General features: G+C 31.2%; 1 protein-coding gene and 1 pseudogene across 1 annotated transcript in view; both read right to left on the reverse strand.

Annotated features, from left to right (window-relative positions):
* Positions 1-999: 999 nt before the first annotated feature.
* On the reverse strand, positions 1,000-3,854 carry LOC149878552 (uncharacterized; annotated as a pseudogene).
* A 4,440-nt stretch (positions 3,855-8,294) lies between these two features.
* LOC145192789 (E3 ubiquitin-protein ligase rnf213-alpha-like) overlaps positions 8,295-14,256 on the reverse strand; it is a 76,738-nt gene continuing 70,776 nt past the window's right edge. The window contains exons 69-85 of the mRNA XM_090072475.1: positions 13,919-13,993; positions 13,717-13,749; positions 13,428-13,568; positions 13,014-13,104; positions 12,895-12,929; positions 12,692-12,792; positions 12,054-12,210; positions 11,798-11,972; positions 11,581-11,669; positions 11,194-11,451; positions 10,898-11,039; positions 10,720-10,794; positions 9,880-10,337; positions 9,456-9,653; positions 9,267-9,356; positions 8,879-9,051; positions 8,295-8,585 (exon numbers count right to left, since the gene is read on the reverse strand). Of these exons, the coding sequence (XP_089928601.1) occupies positions 8,474-8,585; positions 8,879-9,051; positions 9,267-9,356; positions 9,456-9,653; positions 9,880-10,337; positions 10,720-10,794; positions 10,898-11,039; positions 11,194-11,451; positions 11,581-11,669; positions 11,798-11,972; positions 12,054-12,210; positions 12,692-12,792; positions 12,895-12,929; positions 13,014-13,104; positions 13,428-13,568; positions 13,717-13,749; positions 13,919-13,993 (2,403 nt within the window). The 3' untranslated portion in view covers positions 8,295-8,473. The remainder of the gene's footprint in view (positions 8,586-8,878; positions 9,052-9,266; positions 9,357-9,455; positions 9,654-9,879; positions 10,338-10,719; positions 10,795-10,897; positions 11,040-11,193; positions 11,452-11,580; positions 11,670-11,797; positions 11,973-12,053; positions 12,211-12,691; positions 12,793-12,894; positions 12,930-13,013; positions 13,105-13,427; positions 13,569-13,716; positions 13,750-13,918; positions 13,994-14,256) is intronic.

Genomic DNA, 14,256 nt, shown 5'->3' on the forward strand with positions numbered 1-14,256 from the left:
AGTCTCGTAGTAGACTTATTTCAAATGTCCACTTTTTAAAAATATTTTCTAGTTGAAAACCTCAATCGTGTTTGTTTTAGTGGCATGTTTGCAGATCAATAATGCGAGGAGGGAGAAGAAAAGTTAAAAACAACGACTGGGAAAAGACCTAAACACGAAGACTCTTCAACTTGCCACACAAATAAATGATGAATAGGTACACTCTAAAGCCGAATGGTTCTCTGAAGAACCTTTGAGGGTTCTTGATGTTGGTGCTGAGGGAGCACCCGTAGAGGTTCTTCAAAGAACCCTTTGTACGGGTTCTTCGGAAGAACCTTACGATAAGGTTCTTTAAAGAACCCTAAACCGTTTTTCGAAGAACCTAAGAGTTCTTGATAGTTCCGATAAATCATCCGGATAGGTTCTTCAAAGAACCCTAAAGAGAACCTTTTTTTTAAAAAAAAAACTATTTGTAAAGGTTCTTCAAAGAACTGTTTTTGAAGAACTATTTCAGATTCAAGACATCTGACTGAAAAAATGTTCACTAGACAAATCTTTGAATAATTTTTTTTTTAAAAAAAACCATAATTAATAATTACTATTGAATTTTCGGATAATTTTTTAGACTAATAGTTTTATTAAAACTTATTATTTTTTCAAACAAATTAATCCATGTTCTTCCAAAAAGTTTATATCACGTGATAAAAATGATTTAACGTTTTACCATTTACTTTTTATGCGAAATGATGAATGTTGTTTAATAGATTAACAAAAAGCATGTATTACAAGCAATAAAAAATTACAAGACTTTTGGACAAAATAAATTTAAAAGTTGCTTTATTTTAAACGTTTCTGTTACCTCCCTTCGAGAATTAGCTAAACCTAAACAAACAATAGACGGTATATAAAAGGTGAAATTTTACTCATTTTCTAGTAAATCTCTCTCTCTTGCTTTATAAATGTTACAATTTGTAAAATTATGTTAGGCAGTTGAAGTTAAGATTTCGATATAAAATAAGTTTAAAATAAATCAATAATCTTGCACAAAGTATTTACCATCCTGTGAATTGTTACAGGGACTTCTTTATTTGATACACCAAATATAATGTGTTCAAAAAATAATGTGTTTTTCAACTGAACAGGGTACTGTATATCGTAAATAAAATAAGAGGCAAATATACAAGCCACTGCTAATGAGATATCAACATTATTATAGTGTTCAACTATTTCTTGGCTATCTAATATAATTCTACAAAATTTTGATGTCAACCTTTGAGCTTGAGGGATTGCAATAGTTGGTGTATTCTGTTTTGGAGTGTCATCAAATGTAACCAAGGTTTCAACAGATTCTTTGAATAGCTGTGGAAATTAAAGAATTGCTCTATTGAATGTGGCATCTGAAAAAGTAAAAAAAAAATTACAATAGAAACATAAAACAGAATTAAATTATAAAACAATATTTAACAGAAAAAAACATAAAAATATTTAGCAATAATTTTTTGGAAAACAGAAATCTCTTGCATTACACAAAATTTATTACCTCTCTTAGTGCTTTCATTAATTTCACACTCAATTTCAGCAAAATTTTCAGAAATAAAATCGTCTTTACACTTTAATTTAACCAAGCTTAAGATTTTATCTTCCATACCCTCCATCTGTTGATGAAGTTCTTTATCGAGATCTTTTCCAAATCTCAGTTTCATTTTCACTAAGAAGCTTTAACATCATTATTATAAAGATTATTTTTAAGTTGGAACACACAAAAAATAAAATCAAGAGAATAGTTAAAAGCCTATCAATTGAGCAGAGCAGAGCAATCGGTATTTAGCTTTTAGATCAATTGTGCAAAGACGTCCATCGAAATCCTTTGCTCACATAAACAAACTATGTTGCTGATGATCAATCAGCATATTCATATCTGGACAAAGTTTACGGTATTCAATTATCATATCCTGATGATGTTTTGCTACAGCTGAATCAACCTCACCAATAGGCAGAGAATGTGGCTAAAGAAATTTATTTTTCAATAACTATTAAATCTTTTTTTTACTATTTTATCCCAAAACAGATAAGCTTAATTTTTACCAAGTCTCCATCTGTCCTACTAGAAGCTTGGTTATTCTCAAGACAATCTTCTGTGCACTTGCATTCTCTAGCTGGATTCCCAAATTTGCTTTTATGGATAGCAACAGTCTCAACATTAATTAAAGAGGCTCTTTCCTTCTTGAACTTATTTTTTAGACTTTCCAATAGCGTAGGCTGCCATTACAAGTAAATTTATTTGATATAAGCATTAAGATTTATATATACGTATATTATATACATACATTATATACATATATACATGCATACATTTACATACTTTACATTCCAAACTTGAACTGAAAATTCAAAAATAATTGTAGTTCTAAACTTGATCTAACTTATGCAATAATATGATGCAAATGATTATTATTATTCTAAATTACGTTTTAAATATATTATTGGGATCATTGTGTAGAATCTGAAATTGATACTTTATCCTAATTTAATTTTACTAATTGATAAAATAAAATTGTATGGTAGCTATTAACCATTGGCAGTATATCACTTTTTTTTTCAGAATTTATGTTTAGTCAAGTTTATAAGATTCCACGTTATAATCAGCTAACACGCTGAGTAAAAAAACAAAATGGCGTCTTAAAAAAGATGGAAAAAGTTTCTGAAGAACCTTTAGAAGAAACTTAATATATTTACTCTAACAATTAATGCGAAGAACCTTAAAGGTTCTTTAAGCTTGCATTGAAAAAGTAGCCGGTTCTACAAAGAACCATTTAGGTACGTGAAAAACCCACGGGTTCTTTAAGTCCACTCTAAGAACCTTCAAGTTCTTTGCAGAACAGCCGCAGAACCTTCAAGAACCCTTTAGATTTGCAGTGTATTGCAACCGAAAACAACCAAAAACTTTAAAAAGAAGGAGAGGACAGTAGAAGAAGGAGAGGACAGTAGAAGAAGGAGAGGACAGTAGAAGAAGGAAAGGAAAGTAGAAGAAGGAGAGGACAGTAGAAGAAGGAGAGGACAGTAGAAGAAGGAGAGGACAGTAGAAGAAGGAGAGGACAGTAGAAGAAGGAGAGGACAGTAGAAGAAGGAGAGGACAGTAGAAGAAGGAGAGGAAGACGGAGTTTTTAAGAGAAGTAAAAAGAGAGTTTTTAAGAAAGCTTTTTAGGGAGAATTTTAAAGAGAGAGAACTTTTGTGATTGAAAAATATTGGGATAAACAAGAAGTTTTATAAGTGAACAAAAGAGAGAAAAAAAAAGAAGAGATTTTTGATAATCAGAAGAAGTAAAGAATTAAATAGAAATCAGAAGAATCATTGATTAAAGAAAAGTTAATGGAAGTTTTGGCCGATACAAATTAAGAAGAGAACGTTTAAAGAAGAAGAACAAAAAGAGATGCAATTGATAAAAACCACAAAAATTATAAATACACATTAATAAATACCACAAGTATAGTAAGAGATTATTATTTGTATTTAAGGGTCTGCGTCTCGGAATCGTTTTCTCGAAATGAACCGGGAAAAGCATAACGAGACGAGAAATTTCCCGGAAAAAAATAACGAGACAAAGGAAAAGATTATCCCGGAATAAAGTTATAAATCGGTACATAAATTTTTTCTCGGAATTTAAAAACTGTGTCCCGGATAATTACGAAACGTTACGAGACAGAGCAATTATATTAACTAGATATTAAGGGTCTGCGTCTCGGAATTGTTTTCTCGAAATGAACCGTGAAAAACGTTACGAGACTTAGCAATACTAAACTATTTTAAGATTTTTTCCTGGCAAAAAATCTCCTCAAGTTCTCAACCGTTCCATTAAGAAAAGACGACTTTCCATCCTAGATTGTCTTTTAAAGCGCAAGTCAAGCCAGGAAAGACTGAGTCAGTGTTTGAAGTACAAATCCAGAGATCCAAAGCAACTTCGAGGTGACTTTGAAATTATGAAACTTCTGGGAAGGATGAATCTTCCATCCAGCTTTGTTGAGGAAAGACCTTTCAAGGAGTTTATGCACTACTTAGATCCAAAGCTGAAAATCAAGGCTACCACAACTTATTCTAGGTACAAGCTGCCTTTGTTGTATGACAATGTCAAGACGGCTGTGGATAAAGTTTTGGAAACTGATCTACTGGAAAATCCGGGAATGGCTCTGAGCACGGACATTTGGACTTCAAGGAACTTTGATCCATACCAATCATTGTCTGTTCGTTACATTGACAAGGAGTGGACCCTGAACAAGTTTGTCGTTACTGTCAGCCCGTTCAGGGAGAGGAACACAGCAGACAACATTGCCAAAAAGATCGACAAGTAAATTAAATTACAAAATGTACTTTTTTACATGAGTTAAGTTAATTGTGTTCAACAGTTAAAGTGATATGCCTGATCTCGCCATTATGCACGTTTATAATCAGTGCAAAGAAAAGCTAGTTATTCTAGTGTTTGTATTAGACATAAATTACCATACTGTGACAATACTAGACATTTCAGTTTGATAAAATTTTTTGTTACTTTTTTAGGGTTATTGCCGATCTACCTGCATCAGGAACTGTTTCAGTTGTCGTAACTCATGACAATGCTGCCAATGTCAAAGCTGCAATTCCAAAGTGCACCTTTATTGATGAGTCTTTGCTTTGTGTGGACCATACCTTGAATTTAGCCATCAAGGACACTGTTGATGCCACCACAACAGTTGATCATGCAATCACTTGCGCTCAAAGGCTAGCAGAAAAGATGCACAAGAATCATTTGGCGAATGAAAGAATCAAGGCCGAAATTGCAGCTATGAACAGGGACATTCGTCTTGCCATGGAAACCGATTCAAAGGAAAATGTCACCGAGTTGGTCTACAAAAAGTTCATCACTGCCAAAAACACTCGCTGGAATTCTATATACATGTGTGTGCAGGGTGTCTTTGACATGAAAGAACCTCTTTTGGCAATAAAAGCAAAGCCAGGCATTGACCCAGTAGATGTTGTATCTCTTTTTCCCTCTGAATTGGAGTTTAAAATCTTTGAGGAACTGTTGCCTACTCTAAAACTGTTGGCAAAGACATCTGAGAGACTTAGTGCAGATAAAAAGCCAACTCTACACATCGTTGTTGGTGGTCTCCACAATTTGCAGCACCACATCAACAGGGTTGAATTGGTCAATGATGATTTGTCAGACACAAGTAAATCTTTTTTAAGTACTTTTTCAGCCAAGCTTGATAAAAGGTTTCCCAATGCAGGCGCTTATACCATGTTTCTTGGTGTTGGTCATCTTCTTAATCCTTACTACAAGGGTGTGGCATCCAAAAAATTTGGAACCTATGATAAAACCTACAAGTACTTGGTTGAAAACCACACCAATCATCATGAATGGCTCAACAAAATCATGGACCAACCAACGGCCACAGCAAACTTGGAGGAGGAAACAGATTCTTTGGCTAAAGACGTGATTGAATTTCATTCTCAACACATAGAAATTTCGGACAAGTCCGACATCGCCAAATAATGGGATGTCTACAAGAATATGCATCCCTGGCCAAGGAAAGAGGCCCAGGAAAATGTTTTTGGGTTTTGGAAAAAACATGAAATGACTTTACCTATTTTGGCTGAAGCAGCACGGCGTTACCTGGCAATTCCAGCATGCTCGGCCACTTCCGAGAGGGCCTTCTCTGCAGGAGGAAACATAGTCACACACAAAAGGACCAAGCTTCAGCCGGAAAATTATGAAAAGTTGCTCTATATCCAACAGAACTATGGCTTTGTTCAAATCAAGTCCTGGAAACTGACCTCAGAAGATGACAAAGATCCTGGTAGGGCATTCACAAAAATTCTAAAGAAAGATCTTAACTTTATCTTTGCCTTTAGTAAAATCTTAAGTTTTGCCACTTCAATTTATTGTTTCTATGTTTTTGTTTTAACTTTAAACTTTTAAATTCTTTTAAAACTGAAATTTTGCTCAGTTTAAAAAATTTTGTAAATTTCCTTCCAGATTTGTTGTCTCAAGAGAGTGATCAAGCCAATTTTGTTGAATCTGATGATGTGGTTGAGATTCAGCTTAATCCAAGACTGCCAAGTCAGCCGATGTCACGAGCAAGTATGACCTCCTCTATAATCTCTACTGCTACAACATCTCATGTACCAGGTATTACACCACTGATCACCAGTTCAAGGGGTTCTGCTCCAGCTCCTTTTGCTGGATCATCCAAAGCTCCAATTGATACACCTTCAACTAGTGACACAAGTAAATGAATTGTTTGACAAAGTTTGTAATTAAAAACTTTTGTTTATTGCCAATAAAATTTAGTTAATGTGCGTTACAGTACAACAATCACAAATAAAATAAATGAAACACATGCAAATTTTCACTTCAATTTTTATTTGTCTTGTTAAGTCTTGGTAAATAGTTTAATTACGATAAAGTAACCAAAACAATTGTAATGGCTGAGCCCCCCAGCAGAATACTAAGTTTCACATTAAGGATTAGCTAGTATGTCTCGTTATGTCTCGTTATGTCCCGTTAAAAAGATGTAAATTCCGGGAAATTGTGATGCTCCTATTTTGTCCGGGACATCTCGCCTCGTCTCGGTATCGTCCCGGATTTCGACTGAAAATTGAAAATTGTCTCGATATTTATCGATAATCGGGACAAAGCTTTTAGGATCGTCTCGTCTCGATTGAAAAAAATAACGAGACGCAGACCCTTATTTGTATTATATAAGCGTAATGAATTATGTGTTAACCATTACCCACCAATAAAGCATTTACCGAGATATATTGCATAGTAGAATACACTAAAGAAGGTAAACACAACACTAACCCTTTTACGATTTTACCTTGCCCATTCCTAACCAAACTATCCCCAAACCTTGCCTTTTCCAAGTAGTCCCCAGATCCTCAACCTAAATCCCAACCTCCACATTACCACTTTCCATATAAGCCTAGATCCCATACATCCTTTAACTTTAGTAATTTCATACCAAAAGTTAACTAATAAAACATTTATGTTTATTCCAAACCCCGCCCTCACAATATAAAAATCGAAAAGTTTTATGTAAAAAAATCACTACGAAAATCGGAAAGTTTTTAAGTCCATGAAATTATTTGATTTTGTATCTTTAACTATGAAACCACTTGTTTTTTTGTTTTTTTCAGAAGTAATATTTCGATGAATAAGTACGTTTGTTAACGATTAAAAAAATATAAATTATAATGATATTACAGCTGGTACGCATGACATCAAAATAATTACTTTTTATGAAGTTATCCGACGGCCAGCTTTTTATGAGCTTATTCGACAGCCAGCTTTTTATGAATTATCCGACGGCCAGTTTTTTATGAAGTTATCCGACGGCCAGCTCCTTATGAAGTTATCCGACGGCCAGTTTTCAAAAGAAACTAAGACCAAAATTTAAATCAAATTGATCAGAAAGAAGCAATAACTTGGTAGATCTGATTTTATCAAGATTTTTATTTTGGGAATTACTCATTGTGTATAATTCAGAATTTAAAAATAAAACAGTATAAATTTATCGTTTTTAAATTTTCTTGCATTCTATTGTTTTCCCATAAAGTAACCTCAGCCAGCTTGAAGGCCACGTTCGTTTAAAATTCCAAATTAATTTTCTCAAAACATATTTTTCCTGCTCTTTGTCCTTAAAACCATTTTTCCAGTTTCGACATGAAAAGTATTTAAAAAAAAAAAATGTTGTAGTCTCAAAGTATTTTACAATTTAATTTATAATCATCAAGAAAATTTTTTTTTTGGTAAAATTTAAATACTTCTTTACTTATTACATTGTTAATTTAAAAACTTATTGTATCACTATACACTTGCTTTATTTTTGACAATACCTTCTAATCTACATTTGGACGAATTTTTTTTTTTTTTGCTGCAATTAACCTGAAAGTAGCTAAAGTTGCTAAAGTGAAACAGCCACAATAAATGGGCTTCATACTTAATTATTTTTCCCAACTTTTTTCATCCGCAAATGAAAAAATTATTTTCCAGGACTTATTTCCAACATGTGCGGACACCATGTTATGTTCATTAAGGAACTCTGTTTGATCAGGAGCAAAATAACTCCGAGGAGATCCGTAATTTAATCCTACAACGATACCATTAAAAGAACCAGCTGACGCCAATCTAATGATGCCAATAATGAAGTATATATAAACAACCCTTATAAAAATAAACTTACTGGCTGATGTATGAACAGTCTAAACGCTCAAACAAAAGAAGTCTTTCGTTTGAGAGCTTTTGCAGTAATGAAATTTTGCAGTCTAGAAATGATGGTCGTGTGTAAAATACTGTATTTAGTTTAACTATTTTTTTTATTACAAATCTGAAAACTATATTTTTTAATACAAATTGCGTAAAAAAGTGCATATAAATTTGAATTAACAAATCTAATTTTATTATACATATAAAAGATTAAATAAAATCATTGAATATGACGTAAAAAACCTCTTTCGTTAGAGAGAAACTAATATTCTCCAAAATAGATAAATATGTTGAAGCTGAAATTCTTCGTTTATTTGATCAACAGCACGTGACTTGTAGACGAGCTGCAGTGCTTCAATTAATCTATAAGAAAACACTACGTTTCAAAAAACTTCAAAAAACAAATTTTTTAAAAAGTTAATTAAACTAAGTATACCAGTAATGTTTCACTGCCAACAAAGTAAAAATATCAGAAAAAAATTGTAAAAACTGGCAAATAAATCAAAATAATAACAAACCAATAACTATTAAGCAATTTTTATCATATTTGTAAATAGCAATTGAATCTTAACTTAGTCATGTACTCTTCAGACATGCGTAAAGAATAGGGGTTTTGGGTGGGGTTGGGGATGGGAGAGTCAGTAATTTTATCTTACAACATCGAGCTGTCTGATTCCTTTCTTAATGGCAGCTCCAAAACAATATACTCGGTGATAAAAGATAGTAACTCATTCGTATCAACATGAGCAAGATTTTTCTTCTGTTTTTCTAATACTTCCTGCTCTATGTCCTCATTCATAAAACACTTGTGAATGGGAAATGGAATTTGCTAAAATTATATATATATATACATATACATATACATATATACATATACATATACATATACATATACATATACATATATACATATATATATATATATATATATATATATATATATATATATATATATATATATATATATATATATATATATATTTAAACAAACTTTAAAACACAAATAAAGATTGCATGAATAAAAGGAGTATAAACACTACGTGCCTGTTTGCTTATAAAAATGCGTCGCGCTCGTTCCCTGGCCAACATAAGCCACACTGAATGCAAATGAGTGAGCCGAATAGAAGTTTGCATCTAAAAAAAACAATAATAAACAAAAATAAAAAATAAAAAAAAAAAAAAAAAAAAAGTCATTGCATTAAATTTCAAAAGCTTCAACCAATTAATTGCCACCTTTTCACTCGCTAAACATTCGTGTTCGCTCATTCGAAGGATATCTGTTAAATACTTCTTATAAAACATGTTGGGGTCACCTCCAGTAGATGCTAATATACCAACTGCTGTTTCCACTGCTCGTAAAGCAATAGACATATTTGCAATATCGTTGATCTCTTCCAACATTTTCTGTTGTTCCGGGAAAGGAATTTCGGTCTATTGAACATATTTACTTTAATCTTTTTTAATTTAGCCAACCAAATAATTTAAATCTCGTATCCAAAAAAGTATTTTAACAAAACATTAAATAGCCTTCTTAAATAAAAATTACTTAATATGTTTACTCAGAAGTTAAATTTCTAAAAAATATTAAAATGAAAGCGACCAACCGAACAAACAACCAAAGATCACTAAATATTGTTAAGTAAAAAGCAAAACGCACCTGTGTAACAGAAAGCCTCAACAAAGGAAAGTTCAAGCTTTTCACACCATCTCTGTATAAAAATTGAACAACTTCAATATCTATAATCGCTTTTCCAATGGTCAGCTTCTCAAAAAAATGCCTTTGAATTGTGTCTAAATTGTATTCAATCTTCGGAAACTTGCCAATCCCAAGACGGTATTCACAGTGCAAGTAAACTAATGGTAGAAGATCGCGTTCTCTTTCGTAGGATATTATGCTATTCTCATTTAACTGTAATATAGGAACTCGCTGCACAGCTTGGGTACCATTGATCAAATGGTACTCCTCTAGAAATTCATTTTGCTTAAAAGCAAGAAAGTCAATCAGCATAGCAGCGCACAAACCATGATCAGAACCTGAGCTGATAAAGTATGCCAATTCACTGTTTAAACTAAGTTTAACTGAAGGAAGACTAGGGTTTAGACTCTTTTGCCTCACTAAGGATAAATAATAATAGTGCGATTAACAATTTTAGTAATTAACAACTTTAACAATTAACAATTTTAATAATTTCTACTACTACTACTACTACTACTACTACTACTACTACTACTACTACTACTACTACTACTACTACTACTACCACTACCACTACCACTACCACTACCACTACCACTACCACTACCACTACCACTACCACTGGCACTGGCACTGGCACTTCCACTACCACTACCACTTTTTAACCACATTTTAAACCACATAATCTTACATAATCTTATAAAGTCTGACAATCTTACGTAATAAATTAACATATTAACTGTTAATTTCACATAATAACATTTCAGTTAATTAAAAGTAACTCGAAAATGTATTACTGACCAGTGAAAAGACTACGCGCTTGATTCCATGATTTAATGAAACACGTGAAGAGTTTTTGTATTGAACTTTTTTTTTCTAAAACGAATTGACAGTAAAAATCATAGAAATTCATTCAAAAAAATCCGAATTAGGTTCTAGTTGTTTATAGAAGAAAAGTTGATGAGAGAGATAAACTTGCCTTTACGAAGTTCTGATAAGATTTGTTTGACAGTTTTATCGACAGCAGATTGTTTGTCAAGTTTGTAATTAAACTCGTGCTGTAGAAATTTTTGAAGCTCAATTATTGATGGCAAATCTTTGATCATGCTAATTACAATTTCCTGAAAATCAATTTTATCAAATTATAAGCGATATAAACAAATAGTTTATAAGTTTATCAAAATAAATTTTACAGTGTTGCTCAAAATTTTACTTAATACTAAATTAATCATTTAATTATAATTTATCATAATAACAATTCCAGCCAGTAATGACCTGTTCTAAAAACATTGCAAGAATGGAAATATCTTTAGCATTTCCTGCAGCTACTTTGAGTTGAACAGCGTTATTGAGACTTTCAAATGAAACTGACCGCCTGTAAAACCAAAGTTGCGGACTCATTACTGTAACAGAGGAACGTTCATTGACCTGTTCGTCATCAAGCTCATAAATTTCCCTCATTAAAGGAGAATCATTTATACAATAAGCCGTCAACAATCTTTTGTTAAACAACACTAAATCTTCATCCAAAGACTGAAATTAAAAAGTCCTATTTATAAAAAGAATGTGTAGTTTTACACCATAGCCGATTACACAACATAAGTGATAAATAGAAACAGAGTTTTAGTAAGTAACAGTAAATAAGTAATTGCATTAACTAACTGAAAAAAACGGTTGTACAACTGTCCGGTCGAAAGCGTTTTCAAACGTTTTGCGTAAAGCTTGATCTTTCAATTCAAGATGCTGATATTCTAGAAAATACCATAAAATCGAAAACTCAAAACACAGAGTGAACAGAACAAAAAGAAAAATATATGCCAATCTGTGCAATAAATAAAAATGATCATGATAGAGTGACAAATTAAACAGACGTGATAACCTTGTTTATTAGATTCAAACAAACGCTTTAACAACAAATGCACTGCAGTATTTGTTTCATCATCATTTTTTGCAATTGTATTTGATAAAAGAGAGAAATCTTTTTCTAAATGCTGCAACAAAAACTCTTGTATCTCATTAGGCTCTGTATGAGGGTGCACCAATTCACTGACGTCCTATAAAAAAAAAAAAATTAAGACTGACAAAGTTTGGATATTTTTCTTGAAAGACAAAACATAAGTAAACTTGACACTAGCCTTCTCATGTCCCATTAGGACTGCAACAAGCAAAGAAAGATCTATAAGTAAGTTTTGCAAAGTGGTAGAAGCAGGTGTCAAATTTCGTTGAGGAATGGCAAAAGAACTGCGTTCAGATGGGGAACCCAAGCAATGACCAGACCTTGTGTTGTCATAGCTATTAAATTAAAAAGTAGAAAAAAAACAACATAAGCATCAACAGCTTTATCTTTTTTATCTACATGTAAATAAGAAAGCAAAATAACTATTAAAAAAAAAAAAAAAAAAAAAGGAAAAAGAGATATCAAGCAAAATATAAAAGCAAAGCCTATAGTATAAAACCTTTAATTTACACCTGAACCTGATATTTAAACAATTAAAAAAAATTAGTGGATTAATACTTAGAAATACTTGGAAAAATATTTATTTATAACTATTATTGTTATATATTTACAACTATATAAACTAATTATGTTTTAAAAAAAATATCTTAAGCAATAACAATAAAAAGTGATACAATAAATATTTAGAAAAAAATAAATGTCATTAACACATTTTCATTTTTTTACAGCTCAGAAAAATAAAGCTTTTTAAAAAAGTCTAAGCAACCAAATAAGAACTAGTAGAACTATTTTCTAGCAAAATATTTTGCTTAGCACCTGTCAGATAATGCCTTATTTCCACTGATGAGCATGTGATTTTGACCACCAATTTGTAAATTACAAACTGGGCATAAGTATACTTGACTTGGACGGCCACACTAAACAATAATATTATATGTTAAGATTTGTTTGTCATATATTGACTGTAAGACCATATTTTTTCCATGAAATTTGAGGAATTTCTAGATACCAGCACTTACTTCTGTTATCACATATGGATGACCTTGAGGACAAGCTAAATGACAAATTTAAAAATTTCATAACTTAAAGTTGAGATTTTTCTAAATTACATTTCTATCAAAAAACTACATTTCCTTACTATAGAAAGCAAAAGCAGTGTCGGTATTGGTTCGCCTTAAATTGAAAACTTCCGCAAAATCATCACTTGGCATTGCTGGAAGAAACCAACCCTATTGGAAAAATGAAGAATTGATCTCAAAATTACATAAAAAAACATTAAATATTTTCAGCATATATTCCAGATACTCACATAAAGACTCACATAAACTGATATTAAACTATACACCAAGCATTTCAGAGTTCCTTTTTTTTCCTGCTTTTTGGTTGCAAACTCAATTTATAACTATTTATACCAGGCAGAAGACTTACTTATAAGCTGATATAAAACTGTATATACTATGTATTTAACTTTTTTTTTTACTTGTAATTATATAAAAACAAAACATTATTGGCATAAAATTTAAGCTTAAATGTTTATGCTTAAAACTCTTACCTTAACATGAGAAGGACATGTTGCAAGAAGCTTAAATAGATTAGTTTCAGATTTTCCACAGTTTACAACAACCCATAAATGATACAGGATATCAGAAAAGCGTTCAATCATTGAAAATTTCTTTATAGCTGACAAGCATTCCTAAAAGGGAACAGAATTTCTGAAACAATTATAATATAAACAAAAAGATAGAAATAATCTATTTAATTGCAGGAACATTTATAAAAAACTGGTTAAAGTTCAATAGTTAAGCAAACTATTTCCAAATACATAGTTATAAATTTATGACCTGTATATTTCTATGCTGTAATCTAGTCGCAACCTAAAAAATGTAAAGTAATAACTCTTATTTTTATTACAACTAAACCTAATTGCAACTTATGATCTTTATCTTAAAAAACATGTAACCAGTTCTTTAATAGTTTTAAAACAAGATTGCTCCATTTAACATTAAACCTGTATTTTAAGTTAAAAAGCTTTTTAAAACCTACCGTCTCTGGTAGATTGTGAAATCCCTTTAAAATGGCCAACCAAAAAATTGAAACTGAGCTTGATTCCTCAATATCCTAACAAGAATAAATATGATATATATTCATATATATATATATATATATATATATATATATATATATATATATATATATATATATATATATATATATATATATATATATATATATATATATATATATATATATATATATATATATATATATATATATATATATATGTAGTATCTATTGCATTAAACATTTAGATTAAAAATCACAGAATAACAAACAGCTTTTTCATGGAATTTTAAAAAATTACTAAAATTTGTAAAACTCCT

Source organism: Hydra viridissima, unplaced genomic scaffold (genome assembly GCF_058129835.1).
Source record: "Hydra viridissima isolate aposymbiotic clone 2 unplaced genomic scaffold, HvirCarnegie_v1 scaffold_15, whole genome shotgun sequence".
Lineage (NCBI taxonomy): Eukaryota > Metazoa > Cnidaria > Hydrozoa > Anthoathecata > Hydridae > Hydra > Hydra viridissima.